This window comes from Anabrus simplex, chromosome 12 (assembly GCF_040414725.1).
Source record: "Anabrus simplex isolate iqAnaSimp1 chromosome 12, ASM4041472v1, whole genome shotgun sequence".
NCBI lineage: Eukaryota > Metazoa > Arthropoda > Insecta > Orthoptera > Tettigoniidae > Anabrus > Anabrus simplex.
Window position 1 is genome coordinate 11,532,959 of NC_090276.1, and position 24,542 is coordinate 11,557,500.

At 43.5% G+C, this 24,542-nt stretch overlaps 1 protein-coding gene across 2 annotated transcripts in view; it reads left to right on the forward strand.

The window, feature by feature from the left end:
- The window catches only part of OtopLa (Otopetrin-like a), a 415,689-nt gene that overhangs the window by 261,107 nt on the left and 130,040 nt on the right, over window positions 1–24,542 (forward strand). For both annotated transcript variants that reach the window (XM_068229841.1, XM_067156226.2), the window contains exon 4: window positions 2,628–2,742. In XM_068229841.1, the coding sequence (XP_068085942.1) occupies window positions 2,628–2,742 (115 nt within the window). The remainder of the gene's footprint in view (window positions 1–2,627; window positions 2,743–24,542) is intronic.

A 24,542-nucleotide genomic window follows, 5' to 3' on the forward strand; every position in this document is an offset into this window, starting at 1 on the left:
ACGACGCAGTGCGACGCCTCGCGCCGTGTCAGCGCGCTTCATTATCTGAAGAGCTCGGAGTTCGAAAGTACTCCAGCTCGCCGAGTGAGCAACTTGTGTATCAGCCATGCGCCCCTTCATGTTCTCTCTCTCTAGTTCATTACTGAACGAGAATTTTGCCTCAAAATGCCAATTCCCTGTCCGCAATTGGGAAATATTAATCACGTGAATTTACAGCTATTTGAAGTTGTTAGCATCACCGAGCCTCCGTGGCTCAGGCGGCTGGGTTCTATGGTTCAAATCCCGGTCACTCCATGTGAGAATTTTGTTGGACTAAACGGTGGCGGGACAGGTTTTTCACCGGCTACTCCGATTTTCCCTGCCATCTTTAATTCCAGTGACACTCTCCAATTTAATTTTATTTTATTTCGTCTGTCAGTCATTAATCATTGCCCCAGAGGAGTGCGACAGGCTTCGGCAGCCCGCATAATTCCTATCCTCGCCACTGGATGGGGGCTTCATTCATTCTGAAAACAGTCTGTGGAATTTCATTTTCAGCAAGCATCAGGAGTCAGCCTTTCAGCGTTCAGTCTGTAAGTCTCTGTGAATTAACTAACCATTACAAGTGTTAAAAATCATTTTTGGATCCGTATTGAAAGTATTTGTATTAAATAACACAAGTATGTTTTTATTTTTATTTTATTTTATTTTATTTTATTTTATTTTATTTATTGTTTACCCACCTATTCAATACAATACAATTTAATTTAAAGAATTGCAGCCACGATCTTTATGCGGACGACTTAAAAATATACTGTCACTGTAAGACCTCTGATTTGCGTGTGGCCATAATAGGTATCAACGCTGACCTTCAGCGACTTAATTCTTACTCCTTGAAGAATGCCATCCTCCTTAACACCTCCAAGACACAAGCAATGATTATTAGCTCTCAAAAATTGTTGACCGCACTACCATACGATACGAAACGAAACTATTCCTCCAGTTATACTGAATGGCAGAGTTACTCCATTCAGCCAAACTGTGAGAAATCTTGGAGTGACAACGAATATATTAGAAGTACTTGTAAAAAAAAAAAAACCCGAGCTCGATAGCTGCAGTCGCTTAAGTGCGGCCAGTATCCAGTATTCGGGAGATAGTAGGTTCGAACCCCACTGTCGGCAGCCCTGAAAATGGTTTTCCGTGGTTTCCCATTTTCACACCAGGCAAATGCTGGGGCTGTACCTTAATTAAGACCACGGCCGCTTCCTTCCCACTCCTAGCCCTTTCCTGTCCCATCGTCGCCATAAGACCTATCTGTGTCGGTGCGACGTAAAGCAACTAGCAAAAAAATAAAGAAAAGAAAAAATCGATACTTCATTCTTTTTCAAAGAAACGGCAATATTTTGCCTTGTAATGTGAGAGTCAAACTGATACAATCACTAGTGCTTCCCATCCTTGACTACTGTGACGCAACAGAAGAGCAGCCTTCAGCGAGCGCTTAATTGTTGCCTTAGATTTATTTACAGTCTGAGTTATGATACACAAGTCAACTCATATTATCACAGCCTTGCAAGGCTGAAACCTGATAAACGACGAACGTATCACATACTGATACAGATATATCGACTGCTCTCTGAAGGCAGACCACTATACATTTCATCCCAACTCAAGTATATCTTGTACAACTATGGAATGCTCTCGGTCTCAACCGGACACGACTTCACGACATCGCTATCGCCGCAATACGAGGTTCAGTGACCATACTCCGCAATCATCTATGTAACATTTGAAGAACCATACATCATGCCATATCCCAAATTAATTGCAAATTTATTCCTGAGCCTTGTGGTGGTTATTTCTATTTGGCACATTAGCAAACTCAACAGTAACTTAGAAGACAAAATACTGTGTAGTCGACATGCTTTGTCCTTGTGGCAGCCTCCGCATGGGGGAAGTTGTATTAATAATAATAACTGCCCTCCTTTCACAGCAGTAATACCCGCTCTGGTTCCTCTTTCTATTCATGTTCACCGGTCGTTAATGTACCGTATAACAATTATTTTGTTGTGACAGGTTCCAGACTGTGGAATTCCCTGCCTGTCAGTGTCGGAAATATATTTAAGGCTGCTTGTAGAGACTACCTGCTGAATGTTGCTAGTTTGTGTGACTGGATGAGAGAACGAATGTGAGTTAGAAAAGCGTAATGTATTATTGTGTAGGTTATCATTTACTATATATTATTATGTACTCTTTAGCTCTGCTCCCACTACAGTCGTTAAATGTGAGAGAGGGTCGGGAGGCCTAACTTTACCACCTACAAAGGCATAATAAATAAATAAATAAAATAAATAAATAAATAAATAAATAAATACGCGGACAAAGCTTGGTGAAAGGTGATTACAATGCAATATGAGAGCTGGAGAGACGCAGAGTTGAAATGTACAGTTACTAATGAAATTAAATGCTGTCACACGTAGGTACTTTTCTTTAAGATCGCGAACAATATTTTACTGAGGAGTTATTCAAAAGAGCCAATCGACATCGTGAAGTAATTGAAATATTTCCTTGGTGTTTTTGTATGATATTTGAAGCCATCTCTTTTCATCTAACGTACACCATCTAACATGGAGGTTTATTTTGTGTTCCAGGACTTCCCTGTTTATCATACTATCCTTCATATACGCCAAACTCCTGGTGGTCATCTGTATCGCCTACGTCATATCGGAGGTTGTGACGCACAATTTGCCGCTACACTACTATGAGGTAAGTTTTATTTTCACATGAGCATGTGCAAAGTTATCTTAACTCCCGAGCTACTTCCCGCCAATATTCAGGCATGCAGCAGTAATTCCATCTATCGGAGATGAGTGGCAGCAGAAGACAAACATCGCATCACAATAATGGTCAATGTAATGTTATTATTTATCAGTTTTATGAGCTTTCGATATTGTAGGCCGTCACGCTTAGTTTCCTTCCGACTCTGTGATATTAGAGCATCTAATGTAAAGAGGGTCCTTCCTTATTTCTTGACTCCCTCTTTTCTTATTCTTCAAGCCATCGTTCCTTTACGGTTTTTATTTGATTTTTTATAATCGCATACCTGCCAACATTCCCGGTTATTCTATTATTTCCCCCAATTTTAGCTTTTTTTTTTTGGAGTGAACTTCAAATATTTGCTTTTAAATCCCGCCATTTCAGCTTTGTACGCCAGTGGCCGGAAGTCCTTCGCTCATTGGCCGCTTTAAAATTAAATATCGACGTTTATTAATACGAGAAATTCACACGAATGTGCGATTTTTATTGAAATCTGTATATCGCGACACGTTTGTCAATCTCTCGTTCTCGCGTGCTATGTTCATGTTCGTTCACATCAGTCTAGTTGATTCTAGTGACTAATTGCTAGATTTGGAGTCTTTGTTTAGTAATTTAGTGACAGAATTTCAAAGATAGCGACTAGTGACTTCTCTAGAGATTTAGGAGACAATTCTGGTGAATTTTAATTTTACTACTTGCTAAAAATAGCGCGTTGTGCGATATATTAATCTATGCGTTTGCGAAGTAATGGCATCTAAGTGCATGACTGATTCACACATGTGGAGCATGAGTTCATACTATTTTCAGAAGGCTTATCAGAGACCAATCATCTCACTCAAATACTTCCTGGGAGGGAATAGAGAGGTGTAATTTTTAACCTTGTAGCCTCGTATAGCAACAGTCGGGTTTTGAGTCAGGAAGTGTTATAATATACACCATAGCACTCCTGGATTGCGCAAGACATGTAGAATAAGCAGTTTTTTTTACCAATTAGATTTTTCCTGATTTTTGGTTTTGAAAAGTTGGCAGGTATGTAATCATCTTCACAATTTTCCCTGTCGATATGGGCATATTACCACGCGGTTTTACATCTTAAGACAATCGTGACAAGGAAACAATCACCAGTTAACATGATTAGGCAATATTTCCATGTTCACAATGGTCGGCTTTGAAATGTACTAAGCAACAAAAATTCTAAATTCATGAATTCTATTATCATAGTCGGTACGGTAAAACTGTATAAGACATAAATGATCGGAAGTTGTATTCTCTATAACTTAAATTTTAGGCACGTTCCCCTAAACTACAATTTCATCCGGCGTGAATAAAATTTATAGCCTAGACTGCAGTGCCTTATTCTCAGACTTTACATGCCGATTGTCATTAAATTCTCTTCAGCCATTTTCTCGTGATGCGCGTACATATATATATACTCGTATGTATGTATGTATGTATGTATGTATGTATGTATGAAATGAAATGGCGTATGGCTTTTAGCGCCGGGAGTGTCCGAGGACAAGTTCGCCTCGCCAGGTGCAGGTCTTTTGATTTGACGTCCGTAGGCGATCTGTTCGTAGTGATGAGGATGAAATGATGAAGAAGATGACACATACACCCAGTGCTAGCGAAATTAACCAATTATGGTTAAAATTCCCGACCTTGCCGGGAATCGAACCCGGGACCCTGTAACCAAAGGCCAGCATGCTAGCCATTTAACCATGGAGCCGGACTATATACGAGTGTATGTATGTATAAGCAGAAATGACGGAAAATGTAAAGGTGCATTTCCTTGTTGCTGTGGACGCGACCGATACGGAAGTACCATTCTTTTTTCATTCTGAGCAATGTACTCCCCCTGTGGGTGGGGGCGGGAGAACAACAGCCACGGTATCCCCTGCCTGTCGTAAGAGGCGACTAAAAGGGGCCCCAGGAGCTCTGAACTTTGAAGCGTGGATTGGCGACCACGGGGCCCTCAGCTGAGTCCTGGCATTGCTTCCACTTACCTGTGCCAGGCTCCTCACTTTCATCTGTCCTATCCGACCTCCCTTGGTCAACTCTTGTTCTTTTCACACCCCGACGGTATTACGTATGGAGGCCTGACCTGGCCGAGAATCGAACCGCGGGCCTCCGGGTAAGAGGCAGGCACGCTACCTCTACACCGTGGGGCCGGCTTGTGTATTCAAAATTATATATAATGTGTTTTGCCCTCTAAGGAGCACAAAGAACCATTATTTAACACTGAACTCGTAGTTCTTCTTCTTCTTCTTCTTCTTCTTCTTCTTCTTCTTATTATTATTATTATTATTATTATCTTCCTAAAACTTCCTCATCCTTTCCCTATGGCTTGTCTTCTCTCTTGTGTCCAAGCATTTTCAAGCTTCAAGTTCCTGACTGTTGGGTTCTTGGATGTGAACTTAAATGAATTGATTTTCTGTCTGAATGTGGTGCGTATAGTTGACAGTGGGTCAATATTAATTTCTACAAGGTCGCTTTGTGTGTCTACAACCAGCGTAATTTGGTTTGTCGGGTTCCGTTAATGATGAAAAAGATTGTTTTTGTCATTCGAGAGTCGTCCACTCGTGCTGTGTGTCCGTGAAATCTCATAGGCCTCTTCCGTGCAACTTCAAGATTATTATTATTATTATTATTATTATTATTATTATTATTATTATTATTATTATTATTATTATAGCTGCCTCTGTGGATCAGCGGTAGAGTGTCGGCCTCCGGATCCCAAGATAGCGGGTTCAAACCCGGCAGAGGTAGTCGGATTTTTGAAGGGCGGAAAAAAGTCCATTCGACACTCCATGTCGTACGATGTCGGCATGTAAAAGATCTCTGGTGACACATTTGGTGTTTACCCGACAAAATTCATTAAATCTCAGCCATAGACGCCCAAGAGAGTTTCGGTTTACTCGGTCTGACACCTAGTGGAGGCCTAGAGTAAAACGGGACGTCGAAATTGAAATTGACGAGCAGACAGCCAGATGGCGTCAAATTGAAATGTCTGCACACGGTAGCTGAGGCCATACGATTATTATTATTATTATTATTATTATTATTATTATTATTATTATTATTAACTTCGAAATCAAATTGAAAATCCACAGCCTGTTTCCAGTCGATCGACCGTGTCAGGAATGGAATGAATGAAGCCCCATCTAGCGGTGAGGATAGGAAATGTGCCGGCTGCCGAAGCCTGTTACCTTTCGGACAATCATTAATGACTGACAGATGAAATGAAATGATAGTGAAGAGTGTTGCTGGAATGAAATATGACAGGGAAAAGCGGAGTACCCGAAGAAAAACTTGTCCCGCCTCCGCTTTGTTCAGCACACATTTCACATGGAGTGATCAGGATTTGAACCACGGAACTCAGCGGTGAGAGGCAGGCGCGCTTCCGCCTGAGCCACGGAGGTTCCTTGTTAACTTTAAACACGTTTAATTCGTGAATATGTTTTTAAGTTTTTGTTACGCAGGCTGTAGCCTGACGAGAGTCGAGGAAATTAAGTCACCGTGAGAATTATGAGTAGTGGCTTGATACACTTCCTACGATGTGCTGTGGGCTCGTCTACACATGAACGAGAAACATTTTGCAGATAGTAATTTCTCATTTGTGTAAAAAGTAATCAGGGAGGTACGTAGGATGATTTGCAGAAGGGAAGAGACACAATGGGCATTGTAAAGCCTCCCTCATGGAGGGTTGTAAGTGAAATATGTGCATCAGTGAGGCCAACGCAGGGAGACGGGAGAATATTTCGCACATAAACCTCAAGAATGTTTCCCCTCTCCAGACAATATCTCAAACACTGGAAGGCCCTAGAAGCTGTAATTTTGCATGCATGTGGCCTGCAAACCCCAAAGAACAAAAGGAAGGAGGCATGTTTCCAAAAATTGTCTGAAATAGCGACATTGGAAAGGACTCTTATTGCTAAGAGTTCTTACTTTGTATTTCATTGACTATCTGGCCAGTTTGAAATGAACAATACGGCAGGGGGCGGAATAGAGCATTTTCAAAAATCTCAGACTACAATACCTTCGAAGGTGCAATTTTGCATGCAGATTAACCCTAACGTTGTTGAATATGGGAATACTCTGTGACCGGACCGAAAATTATCGCGGGGATTCCATAAAATATAGGAGATAAATAGTTTAGATATAAGTTTCACCATGTTAATTGTAGCTTATCTGGCGTAGTTGCCACTGTAATTGGGACACTAAGTCCTGTAGTGTGCAGTAAATAAATAAATAAATAAATAAATGAAGTATAATGAAAAAATATCTGAAACTCCGACTTGCTCTTCACACTCGGATAGATGGGAGTTCATCACCTCCCAACCCTTCATTACTGTCACCTGTAATAAAGTACTAGGACAATCTTCCAAGAACGTAGGATTTTTGCTCAGAACTGTTATTTTCTGGGTGACAACTACCATAACATTGTTTTGCTTACCAAAACGACGTTCAAAGATGGGGTCAGGCTGGGCTACAGGAACATTATGTTAACAGTTGACTGCCTCGCCTTCGCAGATGATCGCGTAATATTTTCGAGTTCTCTAGATTCAGCCGCAGAACAGATCAGTGAAATTCAGAAACATGCAGCAAAGGCAGGCCTCAAGATCTCTTTTTTGAGAAAACAGAGTTTATAATTAACGTCAGGCCTAGAGAAGCAGACGTTAGACAGGGAAAGATCAAGATGACATGAAAGTTCAAACACCTCGATGTGTGGGTAAGAGAGTCCAATATCTCCGTGGAGAAAACTGGAGACAGCACATCAGTTAGCCAAGGGTATCTACAACAAGAAATCAATATCCCTAAATGGCAAGCATAGACATTTACTGCGCAGTCATCTGACCAGTAGCCTTACGCACTGCAGAGCGCCTTGCGATGGGAAGGTAGTATAGAGAAACTCATACATACATACATACATACATACATACATACATTATAGACTGTTATGCCTTTCAGCGTTCAGTCTGCAAGCCTCTGAGAATTTACTAAACGTCGCCACAATCCTCGATTTGCAACTAGTGTTGTGGCCTCATTTAGTTCTATACCTCTTATCTTTAAATCGTTAGAAACTGAGTCTAACCATCGTCGTCTTGGTCTACCTCTACTTCTCTTACCCTCCATAAGAGTCCATTATTCTCCTAGGTAACCTATCCTCCTCCATTCGCTTCACAAGACTCCACCACCGAAGCCGGTTTATGCGTACAGCTTCATCCATCGAGTTCATTCCTAAATTAGCCTTTATCTCCTCATTCCGAGTACCATCCTGCCATTGTTCCCACCTGTTTGTACCAGCAATCATTCTTGCTACTTTCATGTCTGTTACTTCTAACTTATGAATAAGATATCCTGAGTCCACCCAGCTTTCGCTCCGGTAAAGCAAAGTTGGTCTGAAAACAGACCGATGTAAAGATAGTTTCGTCTGGGAGCTGACTTCCTTCTTACAGAATACTGCTGATCGCAACTGCGAGCTCACTGCATTAGCTTTACTACACCTTGATTCAATCTCACTTACTATATTACCATACTGGGAGAACACACAACCTAAATACTTGAAATTATCGACCTGTTCTAGCTTTGTATCACCAATCTGACATTCACTTCTGTTGAATTTCTTGCCTACTGACATCAATTTAGTCTTCGAGAGGCTAATTTTCATACCATACTCATTGCACCTATTTTCAAGTTCCAAGATATTAGACTGCAGGCTTTCGGCACAGTCTGCCATTAAGACCAAGTCGTCAGCATAGGCCAAACTGCTTACTACATTTCCACCTAACTGAATCCCTCCCTGCCATTTTATACCTTTCAGCAGATGATCCATGTAAACTACGAACAGCAAAGGTGAAAGATTGCAGCCTTGTCTAACCCCTGTAAGTACCCTGAACCAAGAACTCATTCTACCATCAATTCTCACTGAAGCCCAATTGTCAACATAAATGCCTTTGATTGATTTTAATAATCTATCTTTAATTCCGTAGTCCCCCAGTATGGCGAACATCTCTAGATCTAGATCTAGATCTACGAAACATAAACACAACTGCCTATTCCTCTCGTAGCATTTTTCAATTACCTGGCGCATACTGAAAATCTGATCCTGACAGCCTCTCTGCGGTCTGAAACCACACTGGTTTTCATCCAACTTTCTCTCAACGACTGATCGCACCCTCCCTTCCAAGATGCCAGTGAATACTTTGCCTGGTATACTAATCAGTGGGATACCTCGATAGTTGTTGCAATCCTTCCTGTTCCCTTGCTTATAGATAGGTGCAATTACTGCTTTTGTCCAATCCGAAGGTATCTTACCAACACTCCACGCTAATTTTACTACTCTATGAAGCCATTTCATCCCTGCCTTCCCACTATACTTCACAATTTCAGGTCTAATTTCATCTATTCCTGCTGCCTTATGACAATGGAGTTTATTTACCATCCTTTCCACTTCCTCAAGCATAATTTCACCAACATCATTTTCCTCCTCCCCATGAGCTTGGCTGTTTGCAACACCACCAGGATGATTTTCTTTTACATTGAGAAGATGAATGCAAGTATGAAGAATTCTTCATACTTGCATTCTTAATTCATCAATACGGACAATGAAGCTGATAGATTATAGTATTGAGAAGATGTTCAAAATATACCCTCCACCTCTCAAAATAAAATAAAATAAATAAATAGCTATTTGCTTTACCTCGCACCGACACGGATAGGTTTTATGGCGACGATGGGACAGGAAAGGCCTAGGAATGGGAAGAAAGCTGCCGTGGCCTTAATTAAGGTACTGCTCCAGCATTTGCCTGGTGTGAAAATGGGAAACCACAGTTAACCCTCTTCAGGGCTGCCGACAGTGGGGTTCGAACCCACTATCTCCCGGATGCGAGAAAGGTTTTGAGAAAAATCTTGGGCCCATTAAATGAAAACGGCTAATATGGACGACAGCGTTAAACTGTACACGCAGTTGAAAAAATAAGTGACGTGTTGCGGAAAAGAATAGCATGAATAAGCCCAATGAGACCGACAAGCAAAGATCTTTACCTCTTTCTAGGAAAGAAAACCCAAGCAGGCTGGTTAACGGAGGTGGAAATGGGGATTACATGTGACGATATTCGGAAGCGTATTTCTCTTAAGATGGAAGTCAAAGAACACTGAAGTTTCCAAGAAAGGCAAGACGCGAACTGAAGAAAGAAATGGAACACACTCGCCGTTTCCTAAAATCGTAAAAATGGTTACTGGCGCTTTATCTCTGGTAATATTAGAGCTGGAATTGTCTTTATTTTCATTATTTAGCGAATGAGTACAAAATGAAATAAGTAATGACAATGAAAAGAAATGAAATGGCATATGGCTTTTAGTGCCGGGAGAACAAGCCAGATGCGCGTCGTGACGAGGATGAAATGATGATGAAGAAGACACATGCATCCAATCCCGTGCTAGCGAAATTAACCAATCATGGTTAAAATACCCGACCTCGGCCGGGAATCGAACCCGGGACTCTTGGGAGCAAGGACAGCAGGCCAACCATTTAGCCATGGAGCCGGTCGGTAATTATAATAAAAATGATTGAAGAGAAGGGAATACATACTCTTAGGGCTCACGAGAGCTGGAGGAAGACATGACTAGCGCTGCACGAAACTTATCTGTTGCCATGACAACCATCCCGGCGTGGCTTAGCTTGTTCTTAATCACTTTTTGTGATATGCGAAGGGGTGTTAGCAGTTATTGATTTACGTCGTTGTTTTCCGAATATTATTTTCGTTGTTAGTTCATTTTTGTTAGTTAATCAGTGGCTAGTTGTACTGTACATTCAACAAAGTTCAGGACCGTACTGCCAGAGCCATGGAAGTAAACAGAAATGGTAGACACGGAGGGCCTGAAAGGAGCTCCACCTGTGGGTGCGGGTAGTGGCTCAGACGGTTGAGGCGCTGCCCTCCTGACCCCAACTTGGCAGGTTCGATCCTGGCTCAGTCCGGTGGTATTTGAAGGTGTTCAAATACGACAGCCTCGTGTCGGTAGATTTACTGGCACGTAAAAGAACTCCTGCGGGACTAAATTCCGGCACCTCGGCGTCTCCGAAAACCGTAAGAGTAGTTAGTGGGACGTAAAACAAATAGCATTATTATTATAATTATTATAAAAAACATCCACGGTATGCCCTGCCTGTCGTAAGAGGCGACTAAAAGCGGCTTCATGGGCTCTCGCATTGCTTCCACTTGGGCCAGGCTCCTCACTTTCGTCTATCCTATCCAGCCTCCCTTGGTCAACCTTGACGCTATTAAGTAGCGAATATTTAAGATTAACTTAAATAAGTGGTCCGCCTATTCAGTACATATATAATTTATTCAATCTAGTACATGTTTCTTCTCCTAAGGGACATCATCAGTTAGCATAAATCACGCGATATATCAGATACAGAAATGACATTAATAGACTGGTAAGAGAAATTAAAATACACTTTTATACACAACGGCAATTAAAATAAAATATTTGCAAACTTGACTGGAGTTACAAGTCATTAAAAATTGTTGTGAATTGTTCATTAAAATTCTTGATAACTAAGTTCGTAGAAACTAACATTTGTATTCTTAAAATCGTAAGATGAACATTGATGTGAGTATATGTATGTTGTATGTTCAGTCTTCAGCCCTAAGGCTGGTTGGATCCTCAACAGCTCTGCCATCAGCTGTCACAGATGACCTAGGCATGACTGAAGAGGCGTACTAGGGAAATGAGGAGTGAGGTAGTTTCCTGTTGCTGTCCTCACCGAGCCAGAAGTTGCTATTACATATCAGTCTGCCAAGCCCACTAAAATGCATACACCAACTGACCCTATGAGCAACATTTTCACACCATTCATAGCAGGGACTGGCTGCACAAGGAATGGCATTACTAGCATCGCTCATACTTCAGTTCACATTGTCAAAGCCAAGGATAAGACAGACAGATCAATGAAAGTATTTTTTTTTAATTTATTTAAATGACCTTTGTTGGTACAACATTTGGCCATCCTCTATGTACAAGGAACACTCACTGCACACATATAAAAAATAAATTGTCAGTGTAAAGGACATACAAGAATGAAAATCAGATTGTCACAGTCTTCAAGTAGAGAACACGACACTTAATCTCTCTTCCGGAAGAAGAGGGGGAAAACAAACAAAACACAAAACAAAACACAACACAAAATACTACCCAACTCTGGCAACAATGCGGAAAGCACAAAGTCAAATTCTTATTTCCGCGGTTCTCAAAAAGTTCATCACAGCATTGAGAACTGAATTGTTTTCACCGTGCAACACCAATGCAGCGCTGGTCGGGAACGGCACTTGTAGAGCAGATAGTTCAGATAAAAAGCGGCTGCGAGGAGCTTCATAAAGGCCACACTTAAACAAAATGTGGTTGAGATCGCCATCCTCCGCATACTGACATCGACAGCGTGGTGAAGCCAAAACTCCTATGCGATAGAGATGTGAAGGGAAGGATCCATGATTGAGCCGCATTCGGATGACGGATACCGTTAGACCTCGTGACCGATGAAACTTATAATACCATGGCTTAGGAGGAATGTTGGGTTGTACGAGAGCATAGGCTCTACCTTTTTGCAGTTGAGATGTTTCCCATTCCGTAGACCATTTGTGACGAATTTGTTGTCGAATAGTGGGAATAAAATCCATCCATGGAAGTTGCAGCGCTGTAAATAGCCCTTCCGATGCACCACGTTTGGCTAGTACATCAGCTTTTTCATTGCCGAAAATTCCACTATGTCCTTTGACCCAAAGAAATGCTATGGAGCAACCAGACGAGTAGATGTTAACAGCTCGCTCCACGATGTCATACAAGTAACCATGCGTTTGGAGATTCCACTTGAGATTTTGTAATTTCTGCAGAACACTTTGGGAGTCCGTAATGATGAGAGCAGAATCAAATCGCTTGTTTTGACAAAAACGAAGTGCAGCACATATAGCTAAAATTTCCGCTGTATATATAGAGGTTTCGGGCGGCAGTTTGAAGCTACCACATTCTCCCGTTTGTTGGCAGTAATATGCATATCCTACCGAGTCGGCGAATTTGGAACCATCCGTAAAGATATAAGTACTATTGGGCCACATGGAGCGAATCAGAGCCGGAATGCAGTTCTGTGTACGAGGTTCTGTGGTGAGATATCTAGGTAGATAGTATATCGGCAGTCGATATGAAGAACACTGAAAGCTGGCTTCAAATCCGGGCATGGTTCGTGTTTTGAGAGTTAGTGCGAAAATCATGTTCAGTTCGTTGTAGCAGCATAACAGAAGCTGTGGCTTGTATCGTGAGCGTCGACCATGTCTCTCCGCGATAACGGTCAATCGTTGAAGTGCAATAAGTATGGGATGCTGTGAAATAGCAGAACGTTGTAAAAGAAATTTCTTGCCTAGCATTTCTCGGCGCATTTGCAAAGATAATTCTCCAGCTTCTATTAAGAGAGCATTTGTTGGTGTGGATCTCATAACACCCAAACAGATGCGGATCGCCCGAAATTGTATGGTGTCGAGTTTCTTCGTGACGTATGCAGGAGCATTCCCATACAAAAAACACCCATAATCAATCATGGAGCGTATCATAGAACGATACAAAGTCAAAAGTATTACAGGATCTGCTCCCCACCAGGTACGGGTCACAAAGCGGAGAATATTAATCGCTCGTTTAATTTTTGGAAGAAGGTGAGCAATATGGCAACTCCAATTTAGTCGACTATCAAAGTGCATACCCAAGAGGCGTAATGATGATTTCACTGGAAATGTGAATGGTCCTAAATGGATATCACCAAGCTGAGGTAAAGTCCTCTTCCGGGTAAAAGTCACCACAGTAGATTTCGATGGAGACAATTCAAGTCCATTATTATGCAACCATTTTGCCAGTTCGCAGGCCACGTAATGTAAACGGAGAGATGTAACCTCGAAGCTAGAGGAAGTAGTGTAAATACAGACATCATCCGCATATTGTAAAACGTGAATCGAGGGGCTGAACAGATGCTCAAGATCAGCAGTATAAATTGTATACAAAAGCGGGCTGAGCACAGCACCCTGTGGGAGACCTTTACACACGCGACGAGGGCCATGTAAACGACTGTGTCCATCTCGTACGTAGATATATCGTTCGTGTAGCAATGTCTGAAGACCATATATAAAAGCTGGAGGGATATGGAATGCTTCAAGCTTACTGAAGAGAACCGGAATACTGACGTTATCATAAGCTGAGCTGATATCCAGTGAAAGAGCCGTAAGATATCCATTAATCGCAAAAGCATGTTCTATTGCAGAAGTGAAGATACTGAGAGGGTCCAATGTTCCTCTCCCACGGCGGAATCCATACTGCGACTGAGGAAGCAGCTGCTGGTGTTCTAACCACCACTCAAGTCGTGTTTTCACCATCCTTTCCAGAGTCTTTACCACACACGAGGAAAGAGCTATTGCTCTGTAAGAAGAAGGGTCACTAGGGTCCTTTCCAGGCTTCAGAATAGGGATGACAATTTGAGTAATCCAGTCCAAAGGTAATTCTTCCCGTGTCCAAATGTCGTTAAAAATGTCTAGTAATAGAACATGGGCTGTGCGAGGGAGATGGGATAACATCGAATACTGGATGTAGTCCTTACCAGGGGCAGTGTTATTGTTACATTTTAACGCCTGTTGGAGTTCCGTATAAGTAAATGGCCGTAACAGAAAATGAGTGCGATCCCAGTTCGGTGAAAAGCGCCAACCGGGCAACTGCGGTACAGTCGGTGGAGCTATGTGACTATGAAAAGTCTCGACGCAATCAGACGGAAACGAAGAACGTGGGGAGCTACTCCCCACCCGTTTCAAGGATCTTACTTTATTCCAGATTGTAGTAAGTGGGGTTTCTCTGCTAATTTCTTCACAGTATCTTCGCCAACTGGATCGCTGTTTCTGTTTTAAAAATCTTTTGACCTGTGCGTTGATACGTTGATAATTAGAATAATTCTCCCAGGAAGAAAGGCGTCGATATTGTTTAAAAGCAAGTTTCCTTCTTGCAATCATTCGGGAACATTCTGTGTCCCACCACGGCGTAGGGGGATGTTTTGGAAAACAAGTAGGCTGTTTCACTGGGATACTAACCGAAGCTGCCGCATTTATGATGTGTATTAAACTGGCGTACCTTGGAAGTGGATCTTTAGGGAGAGTTGCAGTACGAAGTTCGGAGTCTATGTTCTCGCTGAAGGCAATCCAATTCGCTCGTTTGGTGTTCCATTTTGTGGTTGGGTAGAAGGTTGTAGGTAAGGCGTAGCTATTTTGTAAATGAATTTCGATAGGAAGATGATCAGATCCCAGGGAGTATCGTCGTGCTTCCCAGGTTAGGTTGGCAGCGATGGCTGGAGAACAAATAGTTACATCTACTGCCGAAGGTCGATGTCCAGGCCGAGATATTAGGGTAGGACTACCGTCGTTGAGTATGACCAGGTTGTAGTCATCCATCATATTTTGCAGGGCTATTCCAGCACGGTCCGTATAAGCACATCCCCAAGCTACACTATGGGCGTTCAGATCTCCACATATAATGTATGGAGGCTCCAGTTGGTTCATTAAACCGTCCCATTCGCCTGGTTGAATTACAATACGTGATGGGCAATAGATAGATATTAATGTAAATGCCACCGTAGGGAGGAAGATACGAGCCGCTACCACTTGGAATGAAAGAGCTCCGGGAAATGTAAGGGGTATTGCTCTGTGACGAATATTGTTGCCTATTAACAGACCACTTCCTCCATATCCATCATCTCTGTCTGAACGCAGAACACTATATCCAGGAAACCGAACTGGTATACCAGCGCGAAACCACGTCTCGGATAAAGCTGCCAAGTTGATGTGCCGATCATGTAATTCTTTTTGAAGACTGTGTTTATGAGCCAGCGCTGATTGGCTATTCCACTGTAATATTTTAAAAGCTTCCATGAATGTTCTGTGTTATCATTTCGCGAAGTTCCGATGCCGAAGGGATACCGCGATTGGATAGGAGAATTCCGTGTAGAAGCTGTGTAACTAGGTTAAGGATACCAGTAATAAGGGATTCTGATGAAGTAAGTGGTGGTTGAGAAGAGCTGCCAGGCAAGGGACTTGCACTGCGGGGTGCTATTAAGTGCGGCTGAGGTGGATAAGGGTTGGGGCCCACTGGACCCCCACTGACTTCATGGGGATGGTAAAATACTGGTGGGTGGGGGATAGATGGTCTGGGTAACGTCGGAGGAGTTCGCCTAGGTTGGAACACGGTAATTTTGTGATTTGGGTGTCTTGGTAATGGCGGAAAAGCTTGCTCATGTGTGAGAGGTAATGGCTGAACGACTTCAGCATATGACTTTTTCATAACAGCTTCCTTAGCTTCCTTGAATGGCATGTTATATTTGGCCGAAACCTCGTTTATCTCTAATCGTTTGTTATACTCCGGGCACTCTTTACTGAGGGCACTGTGTTGACCTTGACAGTGTACGCATTGAGGCTGAGGCAATGACCAGGGGTTTGGAGTATGCGACACACCACAGTTACTGCATCTGCCCTGTGAACGACAGTGTTTACTTATGTGGCCGAAGCGCAAGCAATTATAGCAAATACGTACTGGAGCCACATATGGAGAAACCTCACAACGTGCCCCATATATTGATACACTGTCTGGCAGCGTCTGAGAGTCAAAAGTAACCACACAAGTCCGTATTGGAACAGCAGTTGAAACATTGTCCTTCATTGTGCGCCTGTACATACGACGAACTCGTCTGATTTTAACAGAAGAATCTATCACTTGTAATAGTTCGTCTTCCTCTATTTCTGTATGTACGTCACGAATGACGCCCTGTCGAGTTATGACATGAGACGGAATGTAACCTTCTAATTGATGTTTGGAAAAGAAAGTAGAACTAACGAACCAGTTTGCTGCCTCTGCTGAATGAAATTCCATTTTAAGACGATTTTTCCCGATGGAATAAATATCTTTGATATTTCGACGTTGAGATGGACACTCCCGATAAATTATTTTACCAAACGCCATCGGATGTAGTTTACCTATGTTTCCTTCTTTCCCTTCCACATAGATGTAGTAAGGCCCTGAAGAGTCAATGTCGGTGGAGCAAGGTTAGCCTTGTTATATTCATATGAACTGAGCCGAGGCTGTGCCCCGCTATTTTGAGGAGGAAGCACAGCTGGTTCCACATTCATATCATAAACACTATCACCTTGACTAGAAGCTGAGCTAGACCCTGAATCACTGGGAGAAGATATCTGTTGTGAAACATTACCTGTAGCATTTTCTGGTGTTACTGCTTGCTTCTTATCGATGTTACCTGAAGGTTCTTCTAATGCACGCTTATTTGCCGCTGCCACAGATGGAAAACTTGCCTCCACATTACAGTCGTAGGTAGGTGGTAGATTTAGAACCGCCAAAGCACTCCCGACACTACGAGACACCTGCTGTATACTGCTCGGTATGAGCACATTTGACTGTGATATGGGGGGAGGACCGCCCTCCCCATATGGGCCTCCTTCCATAGCACTAACTGCTAATTAAACTGCTAGTTATTTCATGAGGCTACACACCAGTAGACGAAGTCACTGAAAGGCACGGATAAATGTCCACACAACTAAGTCCGTACGTACGTACGATAAGTGAGCGTGAGTCACACAGAGCGAACACACAAGCAACTGCACGCCACGAAGGCTACAAGCACACTGCGTCAATGAAAGTAACAAAATTGCTCTAGCCTATACCAGAAGACAGTGCACTGTAAACACTAGGTCCCGCCAGCAAAGGCATGATGTGAGTATAAACCTTTAATTTAAAATATTTCTTGTTAGCATCAAGTTTACATGTGATCATTATTGGTGCATAAAATGTCTACCAACTGCTTCTTTGAAAGTGTTCATAGCACTTAAACCTCTTATACTTTCGGGAAGGAAGTTCGACTCATGAATGAATGATCGTAAATGGCAGTTCTGTGGGTAGATAAAGCAAGGATGGAATTATTAGTAGATCTGGTGTTAAGACTGTGGTAAGATTACAGGTATTTGAAATATGAAGTAAGGTAAAATGGCTGTGAAGAATGAGGAACTTTATGCAGATGGCATAGGGTATGGATAATATGACTGATTACTAGTCGGGTCAAGATAAGTGGTTATATGAAGTTACATGGTCATAGTACCGTATGTTACAGACGTATCTCACAAATGCATTTTGACCACGTTGCTTTTTTTGCTAGTTGCTTTACGTCGCACCGACACAGATAGGTCTTATGGCGACGATGGGACAGGAAAGGGCTAGGAATGGATGGGAAGGAAGCGGCCGTGGCCTTAATTAAGGTACAGCCCCAGCATTTGCCTGGTGTGAAAATGGGAAAACACGGAAAACCCTTTTCAGGGCTGCCGACAGTGGGGTTCGAACATACTATCTCCCGAATACTGGATACTGGCCGCACTTAAGCCACTGCAGCTATCAAGCTCGGTTGACCACGTTGTAATCTGCTCAATAACTTGCACCCAGCGTCTCTATAAATCGCGTCACAATAGTCGAAATGAGGGAAAACCAGAGCTTCTACCAGCAATTTTTTTTTTGTGTGTGTGTGCAGGAAATAGGTATTTATACCGCCGCAGCATATGCAGTGCAGGGAATGTTTGCTGGGTGATGTTCGTAATATGCGTTTTCCATGTCATATCATCATCGAAAGTAACGCCTAGGACTTTCACTGATGTCATGAATGGTATGTTAATATTATGTAACATTGTAGATGGAATCTCTGGTCGATTGATCTTTGCGAGTAGTTTCGGGTTTTGCTGCGTTTAACTTATGACCACATCTCAAAGACCAAGATCAAACAATCTCTGCTCTATCAATACGAAACAGAGGGGGAAAAAATGAAAGAGTTCCGACACTTTGAAAAATGAAATTATCGCCCAAGAAAGACAAGAGCGAAGAAGAGCCTGAAAATGAGTCTCCTTTGGCAGTATGACCAGATACTGTCGGGGTTGGAAAAGAAAGTTGACCAAGGGTGGTCGGATAGGACGGTGAGAAGCCTGGCACAAGTGGAAGCGATGCCACGACCTTGCTAAGGGCCGTTTGGTTGCCAACCCACGCTCCAAGTTAAGATTCTCTGGGGGCCCTGTTAGTCGCTTCTTATGACTGGCAGAGAATGCCGTGAATGTTATTCTCCCCCCTCCACCCCCCGGGGGATGTTTTGAGAGAAAAGAGTAGAAAGTTTTTGATCCCCAAAAAGAGTATATTTGGTGAATCCTGGAGTCTAGCATGGCTGGAGGAGGCAAACTCAGCGACCTGTTGGTGTTGCTCGGTAGTTCACTTCTTGTCTGTTAGTAACTCTAATGAATGCATGTTTAAAGTTTGAACGTTTGGCCATCTTCCAAGTTTACCCATTTCCCGTGTTGATAGCTTACTTTACTCGTGACTCACTCTCCACTCGTAAATGTTTTCCATCCTGGCCACCACGTGCAACCAGTGGCGTAATATTCACCGGTGTGATTGACAAGTTTTAGTGCTATCTTCCAGCGGTGGCGGTGCGTTCGGGAACTAATAAGGTGAAAATATGTTGGATTTTGAAATTACAATAATGTTGGCAGCAACAAGATAATGAACGCGACAAAAAAAAATTGGAACTATTGTATTGTCCACGAACCTACTACGCTGGCGTAGCAGGGGGAGAGGTGATACTCCCGCGTGGCGCGTCCCAGGTGGCGGATAGGGGTGTCCTAACCGGCTTGCCGGCAGACTTGAGAGAAATAAAATACCTCTCGCGGACCAAACACACACACACCCCCCTGTGGGTGGGGGACGCAGACGAAGAATACTCCCACGGTATCCTCTGCCTGTCGTAAGAGGCGACTGAAAGGGACGACCAAGGGATGATTATATTAGAACCATGAAACTCCTTGTGATTAGTACCACTACGCGGGGAACACCATGGGTCGCTTTTCCTTGCGCGTGTACCACTATTTTAGGTACCACATAGGTTTGTGATCAGTAGCAAACGAGAGCGCGACGGCTTTTACAGTACCTGTGCGCTATACGAGCGACACCATGGGATAACGGAACCCATGGTTCTGCCTTGCCTATGATTAGTACCCACTATATGAGGAACACCACGGGATAGTACGAGTCCGTGTGGTTAGTACACTTAGGTGATGAACACCATAGGTTTGCGTTGCCTGACAATAGCGCCGCAATGTGCGAAACACAGTAGGTCTCTAATACATGTGCGAATTTCATTACCTGTGAGTAGTACCATAATGTGTGGATTACCGCGAGTCTACGTTACTCTTGATTTGTACCGCAACATGACAAATACCATGGTTCTACTTTCTTAGCAATAAGTACCATTATGAGGGGCCGATGACTTGGATTTTGGACTCCTTTCGACTGCAAGCATCATCGATTCAGTATTGTACTATAGAAGCAGTCCCTTGGTCAGTAATACTATTGTTTTACGCCAGCTTCTGTGCATGTGAGGCACCGTGGGTCGGTTCCACTGATCGTTTTAACTTCATATCCATCCATTCATTCTTCGTCCTCACGTTTTGAATTGTGGTCAGTGGAAGATTTTGGGTTTTTAATTTTTCATTTCATTTCATCTCATTTCGTACCATTAAGGGCCGATGACCTTGATGTTAGGCCCATTTAAACAACAAGCATCAATCAATCATTTATGTATTGTATCAGAAGCACTAATGTACAGGATGAAGCGAAATTCGCGCACTCGGGCGACGCAGTCGACTCCTCACATGCCAGCAATAAAAAAATGTCTCTCACAAAAGTACGTCCTTCGAGTACATCCGGCAGAAAAAGGGCGTTGAAGAGTGGCAATCTGGCAACACTGTAACCACATGTAGGTTAACTACCTCTGTGCCCGGCTTCATGGCTAGATGGTTAGCGTGCTGGCCTTTGGTCACAGGGGTCCTGGGTTCGATTCCCTCCAGGTCCATGGCTAGATGGTTAGCGTGCTGGCCTTTGGTCACAGGGGTCCCGGGTTCGATTCCCTCCAGGGTCGGTAATTTTAACCATCATTGGTTAATTTCGCAGGCACAGGGGCTGGGTGTATGTGTTGTCTTCATCATCATTTCATCCTCATCACGACACGCAGGTCGCCTACGGGAGTCTAATCAAAAGACCTGCACCTGGCGAGCCGAACATGTCCTCGGACACTCCCGGCACTAAAAGCCATACGCCATTTCATTTCATTTACTACCTCTGTCAGCAGGCATTCTTCGTGCTCTGCAGTTGGTGCAGTGGATAGAGTTTTGGGTTAGCATGCAGGAGGTCGAGGAGTCGATCCTGGGTTGAAGTGTATGTTTTTTTATTTCATAACTGTAGTCCAGGTGGTATGGTATCTGGCATCTTAATCGTCAACAGCGATTGTAGCGGGTCCTCTAGAAACCATTTGCACTTACATACTACGATCCTAAAAATGGACGAACAATCGTTTTCAATGATCAGCTTTGAAAGACGCCCTTTCCACGTCATGGGCGTGAATTCATTCGCACCACTTCATATACTAGATGGAAAACCTGTTTTCTTTGTGCCCTCCTCCATTGGTCCCATAGATTAGTAACAACTATTATTCTTGCCTCGTTCAGGTCCATTACATTTCGTTAGGGCCTTACGTTACCAGTAGGCCTAGCAAAGAATTTGCTGTGTTCAGCGTTACAAAATGTTGTAAATGTAGGATACATGTGACCTAATGTACGGTGTCTTACTGTATTACAGTATGTAATGTCCGATGGAAATTTGCAAATAAAAAATTGCGCCTCAAACTAGGATCGAACCCTCGACCTCCTGCATGCCAACCCAAAACTCTATCCACTGCACCAACTGTACAATACGGATAATAATTACTGACAGAGGTACTTACCGTACATGTGGTTACAGTGTTGCCAGATTGCCACTCTTTAACGTCCTTTTCCTGCCGGAAGGTTACGCCTTCTCTCTGGCCAAGAGATTTGGCGGGGTTTGGGGATTTGGATGTGTTGGATGATAAAAGGGAAGGAGCTTATAGTTTGGTGATGTGGGGGATTGACCTCTTGGCTAAGGTGCAGTGTCCGCTCTTTTGCTTTTTATTGATTTTCTTTCATGGTTTACATACATTAATGGTTTTGTTTAAAGGTTTACAAACATTGGTTGAATTACATACATTGAGTTATTGACTTATATTCTAATGGGGGTGCGATTATTTGGAAGGAATAGAGGGATGATTGGTTTTAATAATTTCGTGTGGCTATTTCTAGCCGAGTGCAGCCCTTGTAAGGCAAACCCTCCGATGAGGGTGGGCGGCATCTACCATGTGTAGGTAACTGCGTGTTATTGTGTTGGAGGATAGTGTTATGTGTGGTGTGTGAGTTGCAGGGATGTTAGGGACAGCACAAACACCCCGCCCCCGGGCCATTGGAATTAACCAATGAAGATTAAAATCCCCGACCCGGCCGGGAATCGAAACCGGGACCCTCTGAACCGAAGGCCAGTACGCTGACCATTCAGCCAACGAAGGAGGTGATATTGGCTAGGGAGGTGAGAAGTAGTAGAAGGAGCTGGGAGTTGTTATATGAGTTGGGAGAGGGAGCGAGACGGGTGTGGTTTTGTGAAGGGTTGCGTTTGGGGTGGGTGGGTTTTTGCGGAGGGGAGCGTGATGCTTCCACCCGATGGTGCTTCCCGAAGAGCTGGATTCCATTTTCAATCAGGCGGTGAGTTTCTTCGAGGAGCTGGAGTTGTACTCTTACCATATGGGTTGGTCCTGTTGCGTTGTGGATCCTGCTTACTTTCTTCGGCTGGAGTCCTGTTCGTTGAAGTTCCTGGTGGGATAGCTGGATTTACTCCTCGAATGACGCAGCTGGTGTGAGGTTCTGCTGCTGGTGGATGCGGGGTTGTTCTATTGGGCTCGGACTCGGGAGCTGGTGGCGGTGACGGTGGTCTTTCTGTGTCCATGGTGGTATTGTGGGCTGCTTCTTCTGTCGTTGGCCGGGTTGGGTTGGGGAGGGTGGCGGGGGACATCATAATAGGGGAGGAGTGGGTCATGGTGGTAGAGGTTATAGGGGTGTAGGGGGAGCTGCGGGCGGAAGTAGTAGCCATGGTGGTGGTAATGGTAGTGACTAGGGTAGTGAGGGGATGGGTTAATGGCTGGGGTGGTGGGATATATGGAGGTGTCCTTATTGGTGGTGGCTGGCAAGGTGGCTTGATTCCCGGGTCCGGTCCGAAGTCGTTTTCCAATTGTGGTGGGGAGGGCTCCGCGTAGTGCGGCTTGGCGTTGATGTAAATTCCATATCTTATTGCTGTTTGGACAGCTCGTTCTGAAGAAAGTTGGATGAGTACTCGGTCAGTAGGTACGTAGTTCTGATGTATTCTCCGGAGGTTTATAATCGGGTTGCCTTCATTTTTCAGGTATCGGAACAGAACTTCTTCTGTGTAGGCAAGATCTACGCCAGGTAGGATACAGTTGGGCATAGTGGTGGGAGGCCGACTTCCAGTTTGGTGTCTTGGCCTGATTATGCTTTGTTGTCACGGCTAGGGTACGCATTGGAGACTGGAGTGTTCCCTAGCCGTAGTAAAAAGTGGCATAGATCGTATTCAGAGTTTGGAAGAGCGATGCTCTCAGGACGAACTTTTGTGAGAGACATTTTGTTATTGCTGGCATGTGAGGAGTCGCGCTGCGACGCCCGAGTACGCGAATTTCGCTTCACTCTGTATACGCATAAATACAAACAACAGCAAAGCCTCCCCGTAAGATGTGTTCAGAACAGTGGCACCGACTTTGGAGTGGGCAAGACGTTTTGTGCCCCACCAAAAATGATCTTAGGGGCGCCATTTTCCCCCCACCCCCGAAAATTCTCGTCGTAGATGTTCAGTCCCCTCAAAACGTGGAGTTTGGTAGTCTTCACAGGCTGCTAAGGCGTTCAATCTGGAGAAGGTTTTATATCAAGAAATGAGATCAAAAAGCGAACTCCTTCAGAGTATACCACATTTCCCAGTGGAGACTGTTCAGGTGGTACGTCTGGTGCTAGAGCTTTTCACATTTCGTATCATGAAATGCAAACTATACAGCACGGTAATAGGATACTTATTAAGAAAATGTATTACTTGCGAAACTTTTAGTGATATCTGGACTCCCTGGTGCTGAATCGGTAGACTTCGGCAATCTTCGAGATTCGCATTGGCAACTTTTAAACACAAGCTGTGAATCGCCGGGAGACATCTGGCGTACACTTCACGTACTAGTACTGTTGTTGTTGTTTACGACAGCAAAGCCAAACTATAGAATTCTTGCTGGGAACAAGATTCGCATCGAGAAATGTTATATAATGTGTGTGTGACACAGTTGTTGGCTGAAGATAGTAAAGGTTTAGACAATTCCTATCGATCGATCATACTATCGATTCAATTTAATAATAATAATAATAATAATAATAATAATAATAATAATAATAATGATAATGATAAAATGCCGTTCATCCAAAACATGTGCTGGCTCATCTAAATCAGATAAACGAGTGTAGGCGATACCGTTAGGTAGGGGATATGCGATCTCCCCATCCGGTCACAGGCGCTACTTCCGTTGCTGTTACGGCGAGTTTCCGGTGCGAGCAGGTGTTGGGACTGACCTACCGCAAAGAGAAGGTAAGTTGAGGCAGGTGTGTCTACAGCACTTTAAATGTCGCGGTAACCAGTGGCGCGATAACATGTCGCCCGGAGGAATTCCGTCTTTGGATGTAGAATACCGG